Consider the following 23,849-nt stretch of genomic DNA (forward strand, 5'->3'; position numbering starts at 1 on the left):
TCTTACATGCCACACTAAGGAGATTGCACTTCATTCTAAGGTCACTGGACGTCAACTATTTGCGTGTTTTTGATATGCTTAATTGCAAGCAACGTGGAGAGTGTATTAGTGGAGTCTGAGACTGGAAGGAGGAAACCAGGTGTTTACTAGAGTAACTGAAGTGAGAGGTCATATGGACCAATTTGTAGCAATAGGGATAAAGAATGTGAGGCAGATTGGACAATTATTTTACAAGTAACATAACATTGTTAGTTCAGGGACCAATTGGATGGTGGAAGAACTGAAGAGAGGGCAGGGCCTAGGGACACAATGTAACAGGAGTCAAAAACTCAAATGCCAGCAGGAGTCCAGCAGACCATGTTGATGAAGGAAGCAGGCCAACTGTAAGGCAGTAGGGAGTGGCAGGGACTGTGGCAAACTGGAAAATTCATGGCCTTCCAAAGGGGGTGGCCACCACCCCCTGCAACCAACTGCTGCCATTTGAATGTGAGGCCAGTTACCAGATCTTCTAAATTTTCAAGAAATATCTGAAATCCAGATTCTTGTTTGAACCCTTACTATTTTAAAATGTTGATAAGTCATTTCTCTGGTAAATAAAACATATCTGAGGGCCCTGTTTATGTGGTTTCTCAGTGTGACTTAATGTTAAGCACGTGCTTTGGAGCCAAAAGGAACTGGGTTCAAAAACCATCTCTGCACACTAAACTGTGGGATCATGGGCAAGTACTCAATCACCCTCATCTGTTTCATGGAGTAGAGATAGTAATGCCTACAACATATGGCTTTTATGATGCTTAAATGTAAAAATCTATGGCAAACATTTGGTACAGTGACTGGCAAATAGTCACTGTTTAATAAGCAGCAGCAATAATTACAGTGTGATTCCCAGGTTTTCCAGATTAGGAAACAATGTTGGTGGTGTTGTTACCAATTGCAATGGAAAATACAGGAGGAGATTCCCAGGGGAGGCTTATGATTCCCAGGGGAGGAACAGACAGACAGATGGACAGGTGGATGGATAGACAAATGGATGGACAGATGGATGGATACGTTTTAAGAAAGATAGGAGGAAAACCAGGAGAGGAAGGTGTCACTGAAAACAATGGAAAAGAGAACATCAAAAAGGGAGTTGTCAAAAATGTCACTGAACTCTGCCTAGAAGCCAGGTGAGCTGGCCCAAGCTAGCCCGCTAGAAGACAAGAGACCTCATGAATCAAAGCAAGCCAGCCCAGTGAGGCCACCCAAGACCAGATAGCCACCAAGCAATCTGGCCTGTGACTGGCTGAAATACAGCCCAAATTGCCAACCCACAACAATCATGAGCTAAATAAATGATTGCTGTTTTAACCACGAAGTTTTGAGGTGGTTTGTTATGCAGCAAAAGCTAACTGATACAATGTAATAGGAGACACAGCATTACATCTAAATAGTAATGTGGGCCAGAAGGAAACTTTTGTTTTGCTTTGCTTTATGTAAAAGACTTGAAAGAGGAATTGATTATGTACTAGAAGAAACTTTAACTAAAGAAGGAATCAATAAATCCTTGTTGAATATCTAAAAGGTTCACTGCTGTTGAATCAGGAATCCTGCATTTTATTACTATTAAAATTTCCCTTTTCTTACCGTTTCAAGAAAATAGAAAAACAAGATGAGATGCAAATAATATTTATATTTTCAGAGAATCCTAATATACCTCAGTATATACTGAAGAGAGAAGACACCTCTGACATATTATCCAGTCTAAAAATATATAATGTAATATAAAATGCCATTCTGTTATAAAGGATGATGACAAAGCAAAAATGAATTCAAGGTGTATCTCAATACACTTTATGGAGATGCATGTGATATAGGGTGATTATGGGATAAGTTTTCTAGCTCACAAGCTTATTAATGAACATTAAAAAAGGGATTCACAGATTAAATGCCGAGCCAATTTTCAAAATACTATTTGTTATGGACTAAATGTTTGTGTCCCCTCAAAATTAATATGTTGAAGTCCTACCCCAAAATGTGATGGCATTAGGAGGTGGGGTCTTTGGGGGGTAATTAGGATTAGATGAGGGTGGAACCCCCATGATGGAATTAGTGACCCTGTAAGAAGAAGACACACCAGAGCTTCCTCTTTCTGCCACTAAAGACACAGCAAGAAGGCAGCCATCTGCAAGCGAGGAAGAGAGCCCTCACTAGAACCTGACCATGCTGGCATCCTTATCTCAGACTTCCCAGCCTCCATAACTGTGACAAATAAATGTCTGTTGTTCAAGCCACCCAGTCAGTAGTATTTTGTTATGGAAGTTTGAGCTGACCAAGACACTGTTGCTTTGATTAGCAAATTCTCTATTTCCTTCTATGACCTAAGCAATTGTTACCCTCTTACTCATATAACATTGTTTTCTAAGTGACTCACATCTTCTTCAGCCACCTCTTAAATGACCTTCCTAAGAGAGAAAAGAACAAACTTTCATAACCCAAAGAATTCAGAGCCAGGAAACCAAAGCTTGAATCTTCTTACTAGTGTATGACCTTGAGCAAGGTACTTAATCATTTTGTGCTTTAATTTCCTTACCTAAAATATGGGGATGATCCCTGATGTGTAGGATCAAATAAAACTGTATGTGGAACTCAATAAATGTTGGATTCTCCTTCCTTTGAACAGTACTTCTGGGGAAATTCCAAGTTGCCTGTGTCCAGAGTTTGTGGTTAGGGAAACTGGAAGGAAGCTGGCCTGTCAGCCAATCTCTGGAACACAATCAAATTTCACATTTGCATGAACCCTTCATGGTGGAGTCCTGAGTACATCTAAGAGCGAGTGTCCTGGAATCAGAGGTGCTCACATACCTTTCTCTAAACACACACACAGTTATTGGGCCATCCGGTGAGGCTGATGCGTGGAGGTGGGGTCCTAGAGCAAACAGCTGAGGGAGGAGGGGACGAGCAGAAGCATCCGTGACAGCCTTTCTGTACAGGCTCAAAAGGACAGTCTGTTGAAACTGTGTTTATTAATGGCTAACACCTGTACATACCAGGCACTGTTCCAAGAGTTTCCACTATATTAACTCATTTAGTCCTGGCATCAGTTCTATGAGCTAAGTACTACCATTTCCTTTTCAGATGGAGAAACAGACACAGAGGCAGATCAAGCAACTTGACCAAGGTTACACAGCTAGTAAATGGCAGAAATAGGATTTGAACCCAGGCAGTCTGACTCCCAAATCCAAGCTCCAGACCGTTACTCTTTGCTGTAATACTTGATGTCCGGGCTGTAGTAAACTTAGCAAAATACCAGGATACAAAGTCAATATACAAAAAATAAATTATATTTCTACTCTCTAGTAATAAGTGACCATAAATTTTAAAAAATTTAAACAGCACTTACCATATTATTAAAAAGCATAAAATACTTAGGAATAAATTTAACAATAGCTATGTAAGTCCTCTACACTGAAAACTACAAAACACTGCTTAGAGAAATTAAAAACACCCAATAAATGAAGAGCTATACCATATTCATGAACTAGAAGGCTCAATATTATTAAGAGGCAAATTGATTCACTGCAATACCGATCAAAATCTCAGCTGGCTTTTTTTTGTACAAATTAACAAGGTGACTCTATAATTTATATCAATATGCAAGGGACCTAGAACACCCAAAACAATATAGAAAAAAAAAATAGGACAAATTTGGAGAATTTACACTAGCTGACTTCAAAATTTAGTATAAAGCTATAGTAATCAAATCATGATTACTGGGGTGTCTACTGTTTGCAATTCAATAAATCAAATTCTGATTGATAATCCATATCAGCACAATCAAGTAACTAGCTCTTGTATGTCTTAGCTTCCTCATTTGTTAAGAATGGAGATTACGGAATAGCTGTATATATCAAGTAGTTATAGTTGTGCTAGCAGAGAGAAAGAGAGGAATTGTGGTGCTAACAGTAATAGTAAATGTTGAATGCTTATTATATACCAGACACTACGTGAAGCAATTGGTATCTATCTTTTATTTATCACAACCACTGAATCAATTGGGGTCTACTATTATCCACTTTTACAGAAGAAGGCTTAGACTTTATATTAGGGAGCTAGTCCCCCAGGGACACTCAGTAAGTAGGAAAAGCAATTTCAAAGTAAGATCTATCTGAAACCACATCTGTGCTCTTAAGCCCCATGTTAGGCTTCCTTGCATAAGAGTTTGCATAAAAGCACTTGAAAAGTTGAAGGTGCTATGCTAGCATAAGAAATTAGGGCCAGAATAGAGCCATTGGTGTCCTGAATTCTTAAATTTAAGGCAGCTTTAGAAAACGGAAATTACTTAGCAATGATGAATTTTGAACTCAATGCATTTGAAATGTCCTGAACCTGACTAGTTCTCAGTATTTCCAATATCACATGGAAGATATTTTTAAAATACAAGGATAAAACTTGAATCCTAAGGAGTAAACATATCGCATACCACCTTACTTACCAACTCCTTATAAAATCAAAAGTCATCTTTAAAATCATCCAAATATAAAAATAAAATCATCCAAATATCAAATTTAGAGCCATGATGCCAACCAATGCAAGCGTGACCTTCCAATGTATTGATCAAGGCCAGATGTTGGCTAGTTTATGGTTCTTGCTACAGTGCATGTTACAGGGGCATTAATGTGTAATTTTTTGAAATTTTGGAAACTAGCTTGTAAACATGATACTGATCACAGAAAGCTTGAATATTGAGTGAATGTGGTTTCAAAAATTAAACTGCAGCCCAGATAAGAAATGTCGTATATTCAATACCTAGATATGTAAATATAAGTACCTTTGGAAGTGATCCCAAACTCAGATATAGTGGTATATAAATCTGATTTCTCTGTATAAAAATATGGAAGTTGATGACCCAAAGCTATGGCAAAGACTGGTATAAAATGCAGCTCTACACTGAATTTTCAGGGTGCAGGGCAGTTCTGAGAGTGCTGGTAGAAAGATGTTTTACACCACACGGTAGAAATGGCCTTGGATCATCTATAGCTGAGATTCAGCCAGAACATATTTCATCTTTCCAAGAAACATTCTAAAAATGAACCAAGATTCTCATTCACTCTATTTTCTCCTCTGCCTCTCCCTCCATCCTCTCTCTCTCAACACATACACACAGCCACACATTACATATAAACAGCTTTAAACTCCATCTCCAATAGTAGGAACTTTTCTGCATTTTCTTGTTCCTGAATAATGTTACAAATCTAAAAGCAATTATTTTAGATAGCCTTTGGTAAAGTTTCTCTTTTTATTAGCATAACTCTTTAAGAACTTTGGTCCGTCTTTCAATAATCTCTTAAGGTAAATATTTCTGAAAATTCCTCTCGCAGAATATGCAAACCAAATTAGTTATGGTAGCAAAGGCAAGAGGGGTGGAAAACAAAATTTAACATTCTTGGGATCAGCTATGTTCCTGGGTACATTCAAACTCCAAAACATGAAGAACTATATATAGGAGAACACGTGAAATACAGCTTTGTGGAATATTGTAATATAAGTAATAAAAATAATAATAGTAATGTCTCTGAGCTAAAAGATTAGTAAGTTACTGGATGCTAATGGACTAGTATATCTGGATTTACAATCCTACTTGAAGAATAGAAAATGAAAAACTATTTGATAACGTTAACCAAAAGGTGCAGAGAGAATGATGAAGATGGTGATATTTCTTGTTTGGAATAGTTTATTTCAAACCATACCAACCTCACATGATGGACATCAGGAAATGTTGGAAGGAAAACACAGTAGCTCCAGAGAAAACCTCTATTTCAAACACAAGGAAGCAACTTCAAAGAGGCTTAAAACAACCCATTGCAACAAGAAGAAAGTTTAGAAAAGGATGAAAGATTTAAGGATTAAAATGGAAAATAAAACAGAACTGCAAAAGAAATCTAAGCAATGAGGGGCTAATGAAAAAACTATGATTTAGCTAGTTGACTGTTGCTTCGAATTTTGTATTTGAGCCAATATTTATATGAATATGCCTGCTCAACATTTATGATGTAAAGAAAAAATCAACACCCTTGAAATATACACGTTATGGAAATCAGATATTTAAGACCAAAAGAAAACATTTCCAGAAGATTTTAAATTACAAGACAATAAAGTCACTCTATGTAGAAAGCTATTGAGATGTCAGAAGCTTCTGCAATATTAATAAGGGAAATATGGAATAAAGCATTCCTTCCATGAACCTGAACATTTTGTTCCATCTGCACTGCCAAAGTTACAATCATTTCTCTCCTCGCCTATTATAATAGTTTCCTGTGATGAGATTCCCTGTTCTATCTTACCCCTATGACAAATTCTCCAAATAGCAATGAGCATAATTTACTTAAAATGTAAATATTATCAAGGCTTCCAATTGCTCTTAGAATAAAATTTGACCTCCCTCCCATGAGCATCAAGTCCTGTGGGCTAGGACTCAGCTGACCACTCTGGCCCCTCTCTGTCTAGGAGCCAGCCCACTGGCCTCCATTCGGTTCCCCAAAAGACAAGCTACTCCCCATGCAGAGCCTTGCAACATGGCCTGGACACTGCTGCTCCTATCTGCTTTACAACTGGCTCCTCTTGCTTCTCAGCTTCAATGTTAAGACAGATAGGACTTCTCTGATCACCCCATTCTAGGCATCCCTTTCTTATTCTGTATCACAGCATCCTGCTCACTACCTTCACAGCACTTCCCTGAATTTGCAGTGACATAGTTGTGGATTTCCTATCGTCTGTCTCCCGGCCCACATGACCACGGACTTCCTGGAGGAGGAGCCATGCTTGTTCCTCTCAACCTTGAGCCCCAGCACCCAGCATAGCGGCCACTCTGTAAATATTTATGCAATAGACGGACAAATGAATGGATGAGTGACAGAGGACACACTCTAACAGATTTACTACACACTAGGGTAATGAGTAAAACAGGACTGATAAATATGTTTTAGGTTTGGGGAGTTACAATGAGGAAATACGAAAAAGATGATTGGTCAATTGTTGTTTTAATGACAGAGGTATAAATGAATAATCACTGAATCAAGATGAAGGTAGACAATGTAGTTCATCTAAGGGGCTTGATGAGCTGCAAAGGGAAGCAAAGATAAAGAAGAGCTTTGACTCTCAAAAAACTTATTCTCTAACTGAAGAGCCCAGAAGGACACATTTAGGATGATGAAGGAACAACTTGAGGCCTTTTTTTTTCTTTCTGCGAACATTTTACTGAACGATTCCAGTGTGGTGTAAGGTTGGAGGGACCGGCCCAGGCTGTCAACATGGGATCAGTGTGTGTGCAGCACAGGCTCTAGAGTGGCAGTGATTCCAAAGAAAGATGGCTTATTACCGGGGTGGGGCAGGCCAGGAATACCTCATGGGAGAGTTGGGTTTTGTGCTGGGCTTCAAAGAAAAGCCCAAGATTTGGCTGGGCAGAGAAGGACGAGGAATGATATTAGAATCAGAGAAGAGGTTTTGGCTGATGTTTATGGAAAATTTAATTGGAACCACATTTGTTCTGGTTCTAAGAAAGCAGACAGTTATGTAAGATAAAGAGGAAAGGGGGGGGATATCTAGGAAAAGCAATTACAAAAACATCAGACGTAAAAGGCCCAAGGCGATCACATATAAAATGTGACTTTTAATTTTTAAGAAAAGCCATTTGAGAGAGAAAAAACCACTTGAAGGACTTTCTCTTTAGGAGAACAGAAAGACAAATTTAGATCTAAGACAGGAAAATGAAAAATAACTAGGAAATAGTCAGAGGAATGTTAAATCAACTTTTCCCCAGTTCAGCCTAAATAGAGAGAAGGCGGAAGAGATTAAAATTATTTAAAGTAGATGAATTATATGAGCAAAAATAACTGGCTATTAACAATGGAAATTTAGAGGGTTAGTCAGAAGGTTCTGCGATTTCCTTTGGGCATTCATTTATCTAACCTGTACTAATTGAGACCAACCATGTACCACGCACTGCTCAAGACCTTATATTCTGGTGAGAAAAACAAATAGAAAGATAAGTAAATATATATCATTAGTTAGTGCTACATGCTACTGAAGCAGGTAAGGGGCAGAGAATAATGGGGGTCGTCTTAAATAGTGTAGTTAGGGAGACCTAAATGACCAGAGGGCATGAGCCATATTCAAGCCGGGAGGAAGGGTTCCAGCAGGTACAAATGCCCAAGGAGCAAGTTGTGTCCAGAGGTGAATGGCACCCCTTGCAGGACAATTCTCAAGTAATTGGTGTGTTTTAAGAACAACAAGCCACCAGCAAAGAGTAGCAAGAAATGATGCTGGAGAGGCAACCAGGGACGTGTGGGCCCTGGACCACATTTTTGATGGCAGATTACCAAGGTTTGAGAGACAGGGAGTGAAAACATGGGCTTTCCATTTGAGAAGGATCGCTTTGGCTACTGTGTGGAGAATAGACTGCAGGAGACAAGAATGAATCAGAAAGAGAGCCAGGACGCTTCCAAGGAGTCCAGACAGAACTGGAACCTGGAAAAACCCAAGAGGCTGGGAATCTTGGGCAAATGATGTAACCATTCTCTCTGACATGAAAAACAGGAAAATTTCCCTGTAAGAGAGTCAGAGGATTGCCTTCCACACATAAGAAGGATCTTGATGTCTCAAACTCATGGAAATTCTAAGTCTGGAGAAAAATAAAATTAAAAAAAAAGATAGGAACTAAGAAATGGGACGTGCAAGGGAGACACAGGTCCTGAATACCTACCATATACTACCCAGCAAGTCCATGAGACAGGCATTATGTTTTACATAGTATGAAACTGAGACCCAGAAGGGTTAAGTAACTTGACCAAAGCCATCTGGTAACTGACAGAAGTGAAATTCAACACAAGTCTGTCCCTCTCCAAGGACTTAACGAATTTTTAGCCTCAGTTTCTTCATCTGCTTTTTTTAAAGATAACACTCATTTTCATGAATTTTAAATGGGCTGATGTGTAGAAACACCTAGTTTCCACTTCCACACAAAGAAGATCAAAGGGGTGCTAGGCCCTGTTGCTAGGTTTGCCAATGTCGAGGCCATACCAGGCATAGGGCCATTATCCCCTTTCTTGTGGATGTCAAGGCTTCTGTTGGCAAAGAAGGCTTTACAGAAACTTTCTTGGGCTGCTCCCAGTAATTAATCCCTGAGGGAACTCTGTAACTTTGCTCTTCAAGCAAGTGGCTCTCAACCCTGGCTGCACTGAAACCACCTGGAGAGTTTTTAAAAATTCAGTGCCTGGTTCCCACCTCTGGAGCTACTAACTTAATTGGCCTGAGCTGTGGCCTGCCTTCAGGATTTTTTGAGGATCCACCTTTCCTTTACACAGTTTTCTTCCCTGCTGGTAGCCACAGTGTTTCTTTCTATTTGGTCCTGAGGAGGGAAATGCATACACTATTACGAAGTTTCATAACTATCTTTTTCTCCCAACCAAGACAGATTTAATCTTTGCATGTGGTATGATAGCACTCTACTGCTACAGTATTTATTTACTACTTTTAACCCCCCAAATTCCATTATCATTTATTTTGACAACTGTGCACCAGTTTTCCTCTTTTCTTAAACCAACACGCCTCTTTCCTCAGTCCTTATACTTCGGATGAAATGGACCCCAAATGCCAGCTCCAAGGGTGACTTTGTGTCTAAAGCCTGGCTAGCCAAAGTATTCCATACCATGGCCGCATTGGTTCAGGGGTGGGCAAATGTCTCAATTCAAAACAATCCAAGTCAGCCTCACGGTTTTTGATTTATTGGGAGAAGACAAACTCTGTTCCAGCCATTCTGACAATGGATCCAACACAGGAAAGGAGAGATAAGATTGTTGGAGAGATAAAAACTCAGGCTTGATGATATTGAGCCCCTGGATCAAGCCATGCTTGAGTTTATCCTGCATATTTGTTACATGAGCCAATGCACTCTTTTTTTTTTTCACTAGCCTATTTGAATTGGATTGTTTGTTACTTTAAAATCAAGATTTTTAAAGGATACAGAGATGCTCTAAAAATTATCTTGTATGGAAAACAAAAGGCTATCACCTAACCTAGCCAATCCTCCTAATAAACATATAATAATAATTTAAAAACATAAATGTATGATAAGAGTAAGGGGAATGAAAGACACAGAGGAACAGCTGTGGTCTGAGGAAATGGGGTAGAACAAGAAAAGCTTTCACAAGCGTATTTAGGAGTTAGATATAATTGGATTCTTTTAGAATTCTCAAAGACTGCAAATAAAAGATAAGGATTGTTCGGGTGTTTTCTAATTGATTGGTATTTCTTCAACTGAGTCTCATCTCTGCACCTGGACCACAAGGTTTCCGGGTTTGTAAAAGTTAAATACAACTTTGTAAGCCCTTTAAACAAGTAGTTCTAGTTCTAGTTCTAGAAGTTTGTCCCACAGAACTAGATGAACAAATGCATAAAAAACACGTGTATGAAATGTTCTCTGCGGCAGATAAAAAATAGCAAAAAGCAAAAAATCAAAAATGAATAAATGTCCCTTTGGCAGACTCCATTTCCTCAGTGATTCTTAGAAGCTGAAGTTCCTCGTTCCGTCCTGGCCCTTCTTCTCTTCCCCGCCATGTTCTTTCCTGGGGGGTCTCACACATGCCTGTGGCTGAAATTAAGACCTATAAGTAGAAACCCCCTGAACCGACCTTTCCAGCCCAGTTCTCTCCCCCATGCTCAGGTTCATTGTTCATTTGACAATTCCACAGTTCCCTCTGACTCGTCCATGGGCTTCTTGTGCTCATGTCTTATCCTCCCCTCTCAAAGCTGCTCGCTACCCAAGAGCACCCCCATACAGGAAGCTGCCTGCACCTTCCGAAAGCTGGCTTGCTCTGCCTGGCCCCGCTCCTCCTCCTCTTACAGCCGATCTGTCCATGTCCCTCTGTCTCCATGGTTACCACTCTAATTCATTCCACCATGCAGTTCACCTAAATTACCAGAGATTCCTAACAGGTTTCTCTGATTCTCGAACTCCTCTGGTCCCTTCTTCTCACTTCAGCCACAGTAATTCCTCCCAAATGCTAAAGTTCTGCCCTTCCCAGGCTAAGACTATTCCTAAAGTTACTCTCAGGTGACGCCCAATCACTTTATCATGGTGTTGAAAGGCCCACCGGAGCTGGCTCCCACGATGTCTCCAGCCTTTATCGTCCTTCCATCACATTCTGTGTCACAGCTCTGCAGAACTTCTTTTTGTTCCTCAGATGTGCCACCCTCCCTCTCCCCTGCCTCATGCTGTTGATTCTCTCTTCCCGGGAGGCTCTTTCCTCTGCCCACAGCCCTCACTGATTCATCTTGCTGCTGCTTCGCCTTCGGGTCTTGGTTGAAACATCAGCATCCTTGGAACACTTCCTGACTTTCCTCCCAGGCCCCAGTCTCAGTGAGGCACCCCTCTTCTCAACCACCCAATCACCCCAACACAGCTCCATCAGAGCCTTGGTCGTATCTTCATACCCGCTATTCCATAAGCACCAAGAGCTAAAGCCCTACCTGTCTTATTCACTCCCGGATCCCTTGTGATCAGCTGCCACAAGACAGGTAATCAATAAATGGCATGTGAATGATTAAGTCTTTTAAGTACATAATGCCGCATTCATATGATGGAATAAAACACAGCCATTAATCACCACCCTTTAGAAAAATAATTAACAATACAAGATTATTTGAAACACAGTGTTCACTTTTAGAAACTCTTTACAAAAGAGAATGCACAGTGAGATCCAATTTCAGTTTTCTAAAATGTGTGTTAAAAAGATTTCAAAGATGTTCACCTAAAATTTAAAATGATCTCTTTTAAGGATAGAATTGTAGGAGGTTTTTTCCTTTGAGCTTATCTGAGCATAGATTCCTTTGATAATCAAGAAAAAATGATAAAAATTACGTAAAAATGTTATATAAGTCCTGGGCTGTAACAGAAAAGAGAGTCATAGTCGAACGCAGTGACAATGACCAGTGGTGAGTAGATCGTCCCATGGGAAGGCCCTGGATCATAGTGACCAGAAGTATTGCTAAGTGTAGAATAGTCAGGAGGTGAAAATGAGGAAGGGACTCTAAAAATGGCAAATTCTTCATAGAAATTACAATAAAATATAATTGGGTCAATTTAAAAGAACATTTAGGTTGCGTCCATGACCTGGCTATTGTAATTAGTGCTGCGATGAACGCTGGGGTGCATGTGTCTTTTGGACTTACGGTTTTCTCTGGGCATATGCCCAGTAGTGGGATTGCTGGGTCATATGGTAATTCTATTTTTAGTTTTTTAAGGAATCTCCAAACTGTTCTCCATAGTGGCTGAACTTAAATGTCCATCGACAGATGAATGGATAAAGATGTGGGGTGTGTGTGTGTGTGTGTGTGTGTGTGTGTGTGTGTGTGTATATACACACACGATGGAATATTACTCAGTCATAAAAAGGAATGAAACTGGGTCATTTGTAGGGACCTGGATGGACCTAGAAAGTGTCATACAGAGTGAAGTAAGTCAGAAAGAGAAAAACAAGTATCGTATGTTAACGCATATATGCGGAATCTAGGAAAATGGTACAGATGAACCGGTTTGCAAGGCAGAAATAGAGACACAGATGTAGAGAACAAACGTATGGACACCACAGGGGGAAGCCGGGGGGGGATGAATTGGGAGATTGAGATTGACATATATACACTAATACGTATAAAATAGATAATTAATAAGAACCTGCTGTATAGCACAGGGAACTCTACTTTGCTGTACAGCAGAAACTAACACAACATTGTAAAACAACTGCACCCCAACAAAAATAAGAATAAAAAAATAGAAGAAGAACAGTGGGAAAATACCTGCAGAAAGGGGTTATATTAAGAAGGAGAAGCCTAAGTATCTATCTTCAGCTGCCTTTTCTCAATATAATATTAGGTCACATGAAATGAGAACTAGATTGGAAAAACAGAGTCAAAGAAAAGTTTACTGAATCAAAAATAGAATATGATAAAGTCATAAACAAGCATCCTTTTACTTTCCCAGCTTTATTTGTTCAATTTCTCTCAGGCCTCAGTCTCTCTGTCAGTCCCACTTTAATATGCTGTAGGAGTCAGAGCCTAGATCTGAATAGTTCAGAATCAGACCCTGGACTGTATCGTGTGGTACTTTGGTCCAAGTTAGACAAAAATTTCACTCTAGCCTCCTCCAATTGTTATGGTGTAGAGTTGGGGAATGTATAAGGAGATAAAATCTGCTGCAAGAAAAAATAAAAATTCCATTTATTTCTAGGGTATTTGTATTTCTATTGCAAAGCATCTTTGTTGCTTTTAAGAACAATTATGGACATTCTGCTTCTGATATGGAAAAGTAAGCTTTGAACAAACAGACTGTCCCACAAATAACTCTAAACTCCAGACCAAAAAACCCTACACCTACCTCATGACTCTGAAAGTGAACAAAAGCAGGCAAGTTTTGAAGAGGAGTCCAAATATGGAAGCAGCAGCCAGCATGGGCTGAGTTCCATGTCTCGGGAGCCCACCCTGCAGGCATTCTCAGCTGGGACTATGGCCCAGGGAGACCAAGACACTAGCATCAAACCTGCTCTTTCTGTCCAAAGGAACCCCGGGAAGGAGCCCAGGACAGTCACCCCATGAGGAGTGAGGAGGTCCTGGGGAAGAAGAGAACCAGAGAAGGGGACCCCCAAAGTCTTTATCTGAACTCTTCCCGTGTCTCTGGGTGACCCCTAAACCATACACGAATGGGGCCCTGAAAGGATGAGCTCCAAACCCTCACCTCACCGCTGCTATTACTAAGTTTGCAATGAACCTAACCAGTAAGGGTCACCTGGTTACAGTAGTGAACACTGGTTAATCCATCTTGGCTACAGTTTCCGCCCACATAAAATGATACTGTTGCAACTGCTTCCAGCTATTTACTTATTCATGCATTCAACATGGCTCACAGGTACTCTAGTGCTAGGTGCTCCATGGATACAAAAAAAGTTGAGCATCACTGCCTGGAGGAAGTCTAGAGTCCCATGAGAAAAAGCAGACATGCAGCCAAATAGCTCTCACACAAGGTAGAACTTGATCAGAGAAGGAGCTTGGTGCAGCAGAGAGAACACGGACCCCAGAACCAGACAAAGCTGGGCTTGTACCTTGGGTCCACCAAGACCTAGAGCCTCGGGATCTGCCTCGTACAACAGTTGTGGGGATTAAATAGTGGCATTCGTATTAATCACTCACTCTCTGCTAGGCACTTTCTGTGCACTGTATACTCATTTAGTTCTTATAACAACTCATTGGGTAGATATTAATACCACCCGCCCTTTAGAAATGCAGAAAATAAGGTATAGGGAATTTCAGTTTACTTGGCCAAGGTCACCAAGTGCTAAGTGATCAAACAGATTCAAACTCAAGCAGCAAGTCTGCTCGAGCCCCAGCTGTTAACTGCTATGTTTTGTTGAATAATAACTTCAAGTGCCAAACACAGTGCTTAACACAGAGTAGGCACTCAACAAGTGGCCAATATCATCACAACTGTTATTATTACTGCTGCTGCTGTGTGATTACAATGATTAGCCACAAGAGAGAAAGAGTTGAAGTTCAAGGCGTTTACCTGAAATAATGCTAAATAATCTTTATGTGCATGTCTAGACACACACCTTAAGAAATCAGAATTTGTGGTGACCTGTTTAGGTATAGCCTACCTCTTTTTAAAAAGAAAAGCACCAAGCTATCATTATTTATTTCTTCATTCACTCATCACACTGTAACTTCCAACCGCCATCTGCCAGCACTAAACCAAGCATCAGAACGGTTCCCAGAGGGGAAGCAGAGATAAAAGTGAGGAACAGGACCCATCACTCACTAAAATGAGTGCAGCTGGTCCCCACTGCTAATGGGAGAAGCAGACAAACAAAATTCCTTGCAGTGTTTTGAAACAATCTCAGAGAAACTGTGCTATGTGGAAAAATGAAAAGAAAAAGAACAAAAAGGAAATATGAACTTAGCCATAAATCAAAAATTAATCAGCATGCACCAAACACAGAAATAAAATTTTACTCACACTTAATAAGTCTTAATACCCTGCTTTGTTTCCAAAAGATGAAACTATATACCACTTGGAACTCCAAGGATCTCAGCTGTCACGATTCCTAAATGAAGTGGTGATTCAGGGATAATGCCAAATTTTAAAAGAATAAGAACAGTATATCATTTGGGGCTCTTATGAGGACATGTTGCACATTTCTTAAATAAATACATGCAGTTTTATATGATCCTAAGAGAGTACTTTCACCAAATCCTACATACCAGGATACTGGGGAAAACAACCAAATCCCAGAACTATATAACTCCTAAATCCTTATTGGGTAACATGCCAGTTTCTGAACAATACACATTATCTCAGAGATAATTTTTATGACATGTGTGGCTATTGCCTATAAATCCCTTTAAGATGAAAGGTATTACCCTGACATTTGAGTTGGACAAAAGAACTTACATGGCTAGATTACTCAAGGCTATAAAATGTAGATAAACAAAAATAGTTTGGATAAACCCTTGGAGCATGTTGCAATGGGATTTAACCCACAGGGCCTTCAGGCCAACATTAAGTTTTAGACTCAGGCCTTCCTTAGAGATTATGAAACTTTTCTCTATAAACATTGCTTCAAACAAAAAGATGGATTTATTGATTTAGCAAGGGATTAGGAGTAGGGACACTTAAAGGTAATAGTGAACCCTTTTACAACAAGGAAGCATGGCTGGAAGAGATAAAAAAGACATGACCCACCCAAGGTGATAGGACTATATTCATCATCACCATCATCGTCATCATCTTCATCATCATCATCATCATCACACCTAACATTTGTTCAACACTTACTATTTGCCAAGCACAGTGCTAAGGGTTTTTAGGGTTTTTTCTATTCTTCATATCAACTGATAAAGGGTATGCTACTATTGTTCTCCTTTTCTAAATGAGGAAAATGAGCCTCAGGGAAGCAAAAAGCTGTAAAAGAAGTGGGTCCAGACTTCAAACCCAAGCAGTGTGACCTGAAAAATCCACATTCATAACCACTCCACTCTCCCACTCGTCATCAAGCCCAGACTCAGGTCTCCTGAGCTCCAGGCCACAGAAGGACACCAGCTGTCCACACTTGGCAACAGAGTTTCCAAGTTACAAGATCTGCATGTCTGTACAGATGGCCAACATGCACATGAAAAGATGTTCAACATCTCTAATTATTACAGAAACGCAAATCAAAACTACAATGAGGTACCATCTCACACCAGTCAGAATGGCCATCATTAAAAAGTCTACAAATAACAATTCTGGAAAGGGTGCGGAGAAAAGGGAACCCTCCTACACTGTTGGTGGGAATGTAAACTAGTGCAGCCACTATGGAAAACAGTATGGAGGTTCCTCAAAAAATTAAAAATAGAGCTACCATATGATTCAGCAATCCCACTCCAGGGCGTATATCCGGACAAAGCTATAATTCGAAAAGATACATGCACCCCTATGTTCACTGCAGCACTATTTAGTAGCCAAGACATGGAAACAACCTAAATGTCCATTGACAGATGAATGGGTAAACAAGATGTGGTACATATATACAATGGAATACTGCTCAGCCATAAAAAAAGAATGAAATAATGCCATTTGCGGCAACATGGATGGACCTAGAGATTATCATACTAAGTGAAGTAAGTCAGAAAGAGAAAGACAAATAACATATGATATCACTTACATGTGGAATCTAAAATATGATACAAATGAACTTATCTGCAAAACAGAAACAGACTCACAGACATAGAGAACAGACTTGTGGTTGCCAAGGGGGAGGGGGGTGGGGAAGGGATGGATTGAGAGTTTGTGATTAGCAGATGCAAACTAGTATATATAGAATGGATAAAATTTTTACAAGGTCCTACTGTGTAGCATAGGGAACTATATTCGATATCCTGTTATAAACCATAATGGAAAAGAATATGAAAAAGAATGTATGTGTGTATATATATATGAATAACTGAATCACTTTACTGTACAGCAGAAATTAACACATTGTAAATCAACTATACTTCATTAAAATTAAAAAAAATTTTTTTAAAGATCTGCATGTCTGACAGTGGATCCAACGTTGCATTCTAAGAGAGGACTAAATGTGAGTCCTCTACCCGGTTGCAATACTTGCCGTCATAATTGTAATGCAACAGCAGTTCATCCAAATTTTATTTATCTGTAATCCTAGCCAAGGGTGTCACACCAGAAAACGTCTTTACATTCATGTTTTTAAGATACACTGGATCAAATGATATTTCCTCAAAATAGTCATGAAGCCCCCTATGCTCACTTCGTCTCTAATTACCATATGCCTTCTCTAATAGGTGGATGCCAGGAAGGTCATTAGATTCTATGAGACGTGCCAGCACGATGCAAATGGTCACACAGGCAGGGCCGACAAATGTGCTTTACTGCTGAATGTTTTTATCACCACTGTTTTCTTTTTATTCTTTGTTCTACTTCTAATTCTCAAAGGAAAAAATTTTTAAATGAGATGCTGAAGCAAAGACGATGGCTAGACAGTAATACACAGATTTTACTTATTTGTGTATTCAAAAATACTCATATATTTAAATATACATATTTAAATACCAATAAGCGGTGATGGTAAGTATTTATAATTAGTCCTCCTCAGAGTAAAAATGCATTTAGTTCAAAATTTAAGGACCTCAAAGTTCTAAACCAAACATAAAGACAATATCAATGTAAAGAATATATACAGAGGCAATAAAACCAGCTCCCAATTATTTACCTTTGTTGTTTTCAATAAGTTAAAAATAAGAAAACACTCATGACAAGTTTACTTTTGTTTCTTAACAACCCCACTCTAACCAGAATCTGAAACTGCACTTTTCAAATATGGACCTAGCTAAAATTAAGTAGAAATTCAAAGAAAAGACAGGGCTCGTTGATGAAGGATAAAAATGTAAGTATAGAAGAGCGAATACCTTCCAGAAGGAGAACTCATGTGATAATTACTGTACAAGCTGTCTCTCAGGCCTCCCCGACCTTGAACTTTTGGAGAGAGGTTAAAAAGAGATGGGTTCCCAGGAAAAAATTTAACCTCTAAGGACTCAGCCCAGATCAGATGGAAAAGGATCCTTGAAGGAAATAGGATGAAGATGAAAAGGACAGAAAAGGGCAAGGATGTGAATGAGCAGCGTTGAAAGCACTATCCAGAGGGAAAACCAGTTTTAATAGCTTTCTGGACTGGGAGAGATTATTGTAAAAGGATTTCGCTGCACTTACAAAAAAAAAAAAAAAAAAAAGGAAAAAAAATAATTTTTCTAGCTTTTTCCAGACTTAAGATTTTTAAACAGTGACATTTAGAAGTTTTATAACCCAACAAACTGAATTTATTTTACTCATGACTATGGTTACAAAGACCATCTTTTAAAATAAACAAAATAAAATTTACTTTAAAGAATATATTCAGAGATGGTATAGGCCAAGGGTTAAGAATGTTAGTGCTAAGTTACCTGGCTTTCAATTTCTAGCTATGTGATCTCAGGCAAGTTATTTACCCTCTCATGCCTCAGTTTCTCAATCTGTTCAATGGAAATATTAATATAATTTGCTTCATAGTATTGTAACCTTCTAATGAGTTACTAAGCATAGTGTGAGTGACTTCTAAGTGTTGACTTTTAAAATAAATTAACATACAAATATTTATTAACCTCCTACTAACCTAAAATATGGAACTAAAAGCTCCATGATAGGATAAGGAGAGTTAGTAAGAGAGAGATGAATAAAATACATTTCCCACCCTCAAAGAATATCACAGGGAAACAGGGCAGACAGAATCAATACAAACATGCAAAGGAGCAAGTGAAAATGGGGCAGAGAGCAAATAATATTAGGAAATAATTACTTATTTTCTTTGGTTGTGGTATTGTAGATATCAAGGAGAATGTTCTTATTCTGACTTATTCTGTTCTTAAACTGATTTATTTTGGGATGAAATGTGATGAAGCCTACAATTTACTTTCAAATTACTTTGCAAAAACACAAACTATATATGTAAATACAAAGCAAACATGCGAAAATGTTAATCACTGCGGGGGGCGGGGGGAAGAAAAAGAAAGAAAAGGAGGCAGGCAAGGGTCAAGTGCTGGCTCTAAACTTTAGAACACTGTGGACTTGAAATGCTTTCAAACTTGTTTTCACAGCATGGCTGATATGAGAAAACTCCTGGAGACGCAGGGTTTTTTTAAGCGCAAGGTGCTCTATAAATATTAGTTTCTACAAAAACCACCCTAAGAACAGGTCAGTGGGAGGGGCTGCTTTTAAAATGCTGGCTGCCGAGAGGCTTCAAAACACTGCAATGAATCCTTCCGCATTATAACTGAAGCCACTTTCCCTGGTCAGTCTTCAGTGAAGGTAAACCTCCGGATGAAAGTCTTCATATGAAGACTTGCTGGGAAATTCATCTCCATCATTTCAATTCTAGATCATCACATTTTCCCTAGGCTTTATCAAGACAGCATGGAGGAACTGATAGGCTATTGGATAAAGAAAGTCTCTAGACAACCCTATGGACGGCCAGGTTTAAATTACTATCTATAGACCAAGGTCTCTGTGTATAGACTTGGCCCAGACATCCCCGCTCACTTCCAGACTCACAGCAACTGCCCAGCTGCCATCTCCACTTGAATGTCACACTCAACGTGTCCAAAATAGAACACTTTTCCTCCATGTTTCTTTTTCTCCATGAATGGCACAACCAACCGTAAAGTAAGAGAAGCCGCAGACTTGCCCCCTCACTCTCCCTCCCCCTCCATATCCCATCCATCTCCAGGCCCCTCCATTTTCCCTGCCAAGCTCTCCCAAATCCATCAGCTTCTCTCCTTTTCAAATTCTACCTTCCCTTCCTAGCAGTCAACATTGATTTCTACGACAGTCCCCCAAACTTTTCTGCTTACTCCCCGTCTTGTCTCTCTCCAACCCCCATTCCATACTGCTCCACAAGAAAAATTTCAAATTCCTGTTTACATTTTTCAGTGGTTTAATAGTAATCATTATTAGGAAAACAGTCATGATAAGGTGCCTAATACTTACTGAGCACTTACCCAGGCACTTTACCTAAGCGTCTTCTCATTCCACCCTCAGGGGCCCTAGGAAGTGGGCGTTATCATGGTCCCAATTCTACAGATTAAAAAACTGAGACACAGAGAAGTATGAAATCGCTGGCCCAGGGACAGAGCTGGTGAGCAAGAGGCAAAACGGGCTTCAAACCTAAGCCTCTGCCCTCCCGTCTGGGTTGAATATGACGTGCCCCAACACCACGCACAAAGCCCTGTGAAGCCCTGAGGACTCAGCCGTCGTCACCCACTTTCTTCCCCTTTCCCTTTGCTCCTCGGTGATGCCCTCAACTTCGCCAGCTTCCTCCTTCTCCTCATTCAGGGTCTCTACACGTGGGCACCTCTCCCAGGTCCCCAAAGCTAAGCAGATCCTTGTGCGTCTTCAAGGCACCAATTCCTGCTTGTAACTACGGACTTATGTGTGTCTGCACCGTGGGAGGGGCCCTTTCAGCTTTGCCAACCCTAGGGCCCAGCACCCAGCTCAGTGCCTGGCATGTAGGATGTGCTTGGCAAATCTTTATCAACTAGAAAACGGAGCATGAGTGAGCACAAAATTCCTGGGCTCTGGTTCAAGGGTCATCCTTTACTACCAGTGTGACTTTGTGCAAGTCACTACCTCTCAGAGCCTCTGGGTTGGCATCTGAACTTCCTGGCAGCAATCAGAACTATGATAATAAAGCACTTTGGAGTTTTCAAAGACCTCTCCCCAAAATCCCATTCGATCCCAAAATGTCCCTGTGAGGGAAGCAGGGTCCTCAGCACACATGTTCACTAGAAAAGGGAAAGGAGGATCGGATGGGATTGGGGGATTAATGGTTTGTCAGCAGTCAATCAGCCGCTGACCCTGAAGCCCTTCCTTGACTCTAAGCACAGCCTACAACCAGAGTTAGATGGCAAACGACTAACCCAGGGTGTGGCAAAGCTGTAAGAAACTGCCCAGCGCTCTGTACATTGGGTGACAATTGGTGACGCTGACTCAGTCATCCGCCTGCCAACGTTTCCAGTTTTCCCATTTGCTTAAGACACTCAAGTGAAGAGGGGAGATGGTCCAGCACATATAACTCCATCATCATGGTAACCACATCCATCACAAGCACACACAGCTTGCGGATAACCAAAAGAGCCACAGCCACTCGTTCCTGCCCCTGCCCAGGGGAGCAGAAGCCAGGACACAGAATTCACCTCCTTAGCCACTGTTCAGTGTTCAAAATATGAAAGGGTATGAGGCACCTGAGCCCTCAGGTTACCCAGGAGGTCGGTGGCCTTTTATCAACACCCATCCGTACCACTGCCCCACTCCAGCCTCTCAGCCAGGGGCAGTTCAGGTTATTCTGAGTACAGAGATGGTTCCTTATACACGCAGATGCTACATTTAATCTCTTCAAAGGACGTCAGCCTACTCTATGTAGTTGTCAAGGTCACTTCTGTGGATCAGGAGCGCACATGCTCCTGATTATTTTAGGGGGGAAAAAAACCACCTCTAATATCATGTTATTCTTACAATATTAAAGGTTTAAAGCAATCCCTTCCATAACATCCCTCCAAGCAGAAATGGGAACAAAACTTCCTCCAAGTACAAAATCATTCCTTGAACACCAGTTCCATAGCTGGGGTTATCTGCCTGCTTCTTCAAGGTGAAACTGAAAACAGTACAACTATTTTTTTATTAAAAGTAGCTCTAAAGATGTGGCTTTCCAGGGGATTAGAAGTCTCCAAGATGTTATAAAGTTGATTTTAAGACAAAAACAGGTGAACTTTATGTTGAAATTTTTTTAACGTAAACCAAATGCATAGTTTAAAAAATAGGATTCTTAACAAGTGAAATTTGCCATTAGAAAGAAATTCCATTTTATTATAGTTATTCATTTTCAATGTATAAATGAAAATTGCAGAAATTTTGAGATTATGTCTAATATTCAGACATAATTTCCAAGCTATTCTAGCACAGAGCTTAAAAGGAAAGGACTATCTTATATCTTGTTTTATAAATGGAACAAAATAGGAAGTTCTCTTGAGTAGAGATTTTTCAGAAAATTGAAGTACAAGGTCATCAAATTAATGTATGATTTAAAATGGAAACCGTAAGTTATTCCTGGGGTAATAATATTTACCTTCTGGACACTGGCAGGTGAATCCACTGAGATTAGAAATGCAGGTTGCTCCATTTCTGCATGGGTCTAGGATACAATAGTCAATCTTGGATTGGCAAAGCTCTCCAGTATAACCTGAACAAAACAAGACAGACATTTATAAAATATTTTGTCCCAAAACTCTGATGAACCATCCCATGAATTGATGGAGTCAACTGGTACCCATCCAACCAAGGCAGCAGCATTAAGCTAGTCTCCCAGGCAATCCTTGATCTAATTTGGTTTTACAACAAGAAACAATCAGAGCCGTTTAGAATCATAGTTCAAAAGTCATTTGCTTTGCAAAAATCTTTATTGCAGGGCTTTCCTGGTGGCGCAGTGATTAAGAATCCACCTGCCAATGCAGGGAACCCGGGTTCGAGCCCTGGTCCGGAAAGATCCCACATGCCGCGGAGCAACTAAGCCTGTGCGCCACAACTACTGAGCTTGCACTCTAGAGCCCGCGAGCCACAGCTACTGAAGCCTGCGCGCCTAGAGCCCGTGCTCCGCAACAAGAGAAGCCACCGCAATGAGAAGCCCGCGCACCACAACGAAGAGTAGCCCCCGCTCGCCACAACTAGAGAAAGCCTGCGCAGCAACGAAGACCCAACGCAGCCAAAAAAAAAAAAAAAATCTTTATGCAAAGAGAGACTTTTTTCAACATTAGCTCCGAATTTTATTTTGAAATATTAGTCAGAACCTTCAGAAACTGAGCCTGAAGACCACTGTCCTTTCCTTCCGACCTAAGAAAAAACAGGCTCTATAATGTCTTGCTTGACCACTGAGATGACGGCCACTTTCCCAAGGTCATCCCAGTACCTATTAAAAAAAACCACTAGGAAAATTGCCAGGTAGATATTAAAATTTTTTAACTTTTTATATTTTACAGCTAGAAGACCTTCGGTGTTCAATTCACGCCCTATCCCTTCATTTTAAAGACAAAAAGGTTGAGACACATATAATATTAAGCACATGACTATATGCATCTTAATTCTAATTTGAAGCACAAACCCAACCCAGTAAATTTGCTCGGTGAAGCAAGCCTCCAGTGGTGATTTTTTTGGGTAATAACATAACCACATATGTGTGATGAGAAAATAAGGACTTGTATCTATTGGAATAGCCATGCAGCTGAGAAGCCTTAAATAAATTCCAAATACTTTGTTAACTTTGAAAACAAAGCCCCTCCAAAAGGCAAGTTTAAAAAATAACATGCAATTATGTGTTTTAGTTTAAAGTGGAAAATGATTATGAAAGAAAATTTGGAAAATACAAGATTTAAAATAGAAAGAGAAAAAAGTTACCCTTAGTTATGTTATTTGAGTGACAGAATTATTAATACTTTGGAGATAATTCCTATCAGAAATGTTTATGCACAGATATTTCCTACAAAACTATAATCATACTCTAACATTTTGTGCTTTCCAGGATGTACATAAAGTACATTAAAAACTTGTCTTTCTGAATTATTTGTTTTGAAAGACTGTCATTAGCACTTGTATTTGCAAAAATAAATCAATGTTAGGAGAGAGATGATTGGCCTGAGCTTCAATGACCTGCCAAACTAGTCTAAGTTACAGACTGTGATCATGGAGGCCATTG

At 39.9% G+C, this 23,849-nt stretch overlaps 1 protein-coding gene across 1 annotated transcript in view; it reads right to left on the bottom strand.

Annotated features, from left to right (window-relative positions):
• Positions 1-23,849, bottom strand: part of DNER (delta/notch like EGF repeat containing) — a 323,611-nt gene that overhangs the window by 75,803 nt on the left and 223,959 nt on the right. The window contains exon 7 of the mRNA XM_061205679.1: positions 22,230-22,343. Within this exon, the coding sequence (XP_061061662.1) occupies positions 22,230-22,343 (114 nt within the window). The remainder of the gene's footprint in view (positions 1-22,229; positions 22,344-23,849) is intronic.

The sequence above is a fragment of the Eubalaena glacialis genome, chromosome 1 (genome assembly GCF_028564815.1).
Source record: "Eubalaena glacialis isolate mEubGla1 chromosome 1, mEubGla1.1.hap2.+ XY, whole genome shotgun sequence".
Taxonomy (NCBI): domain Eukaryota; kingdom Metazoa; phylum Chordata; class Mammalia; order Artiodactyla; family Balaenidae; genus Eubalaena; species Eubalaena glacialis.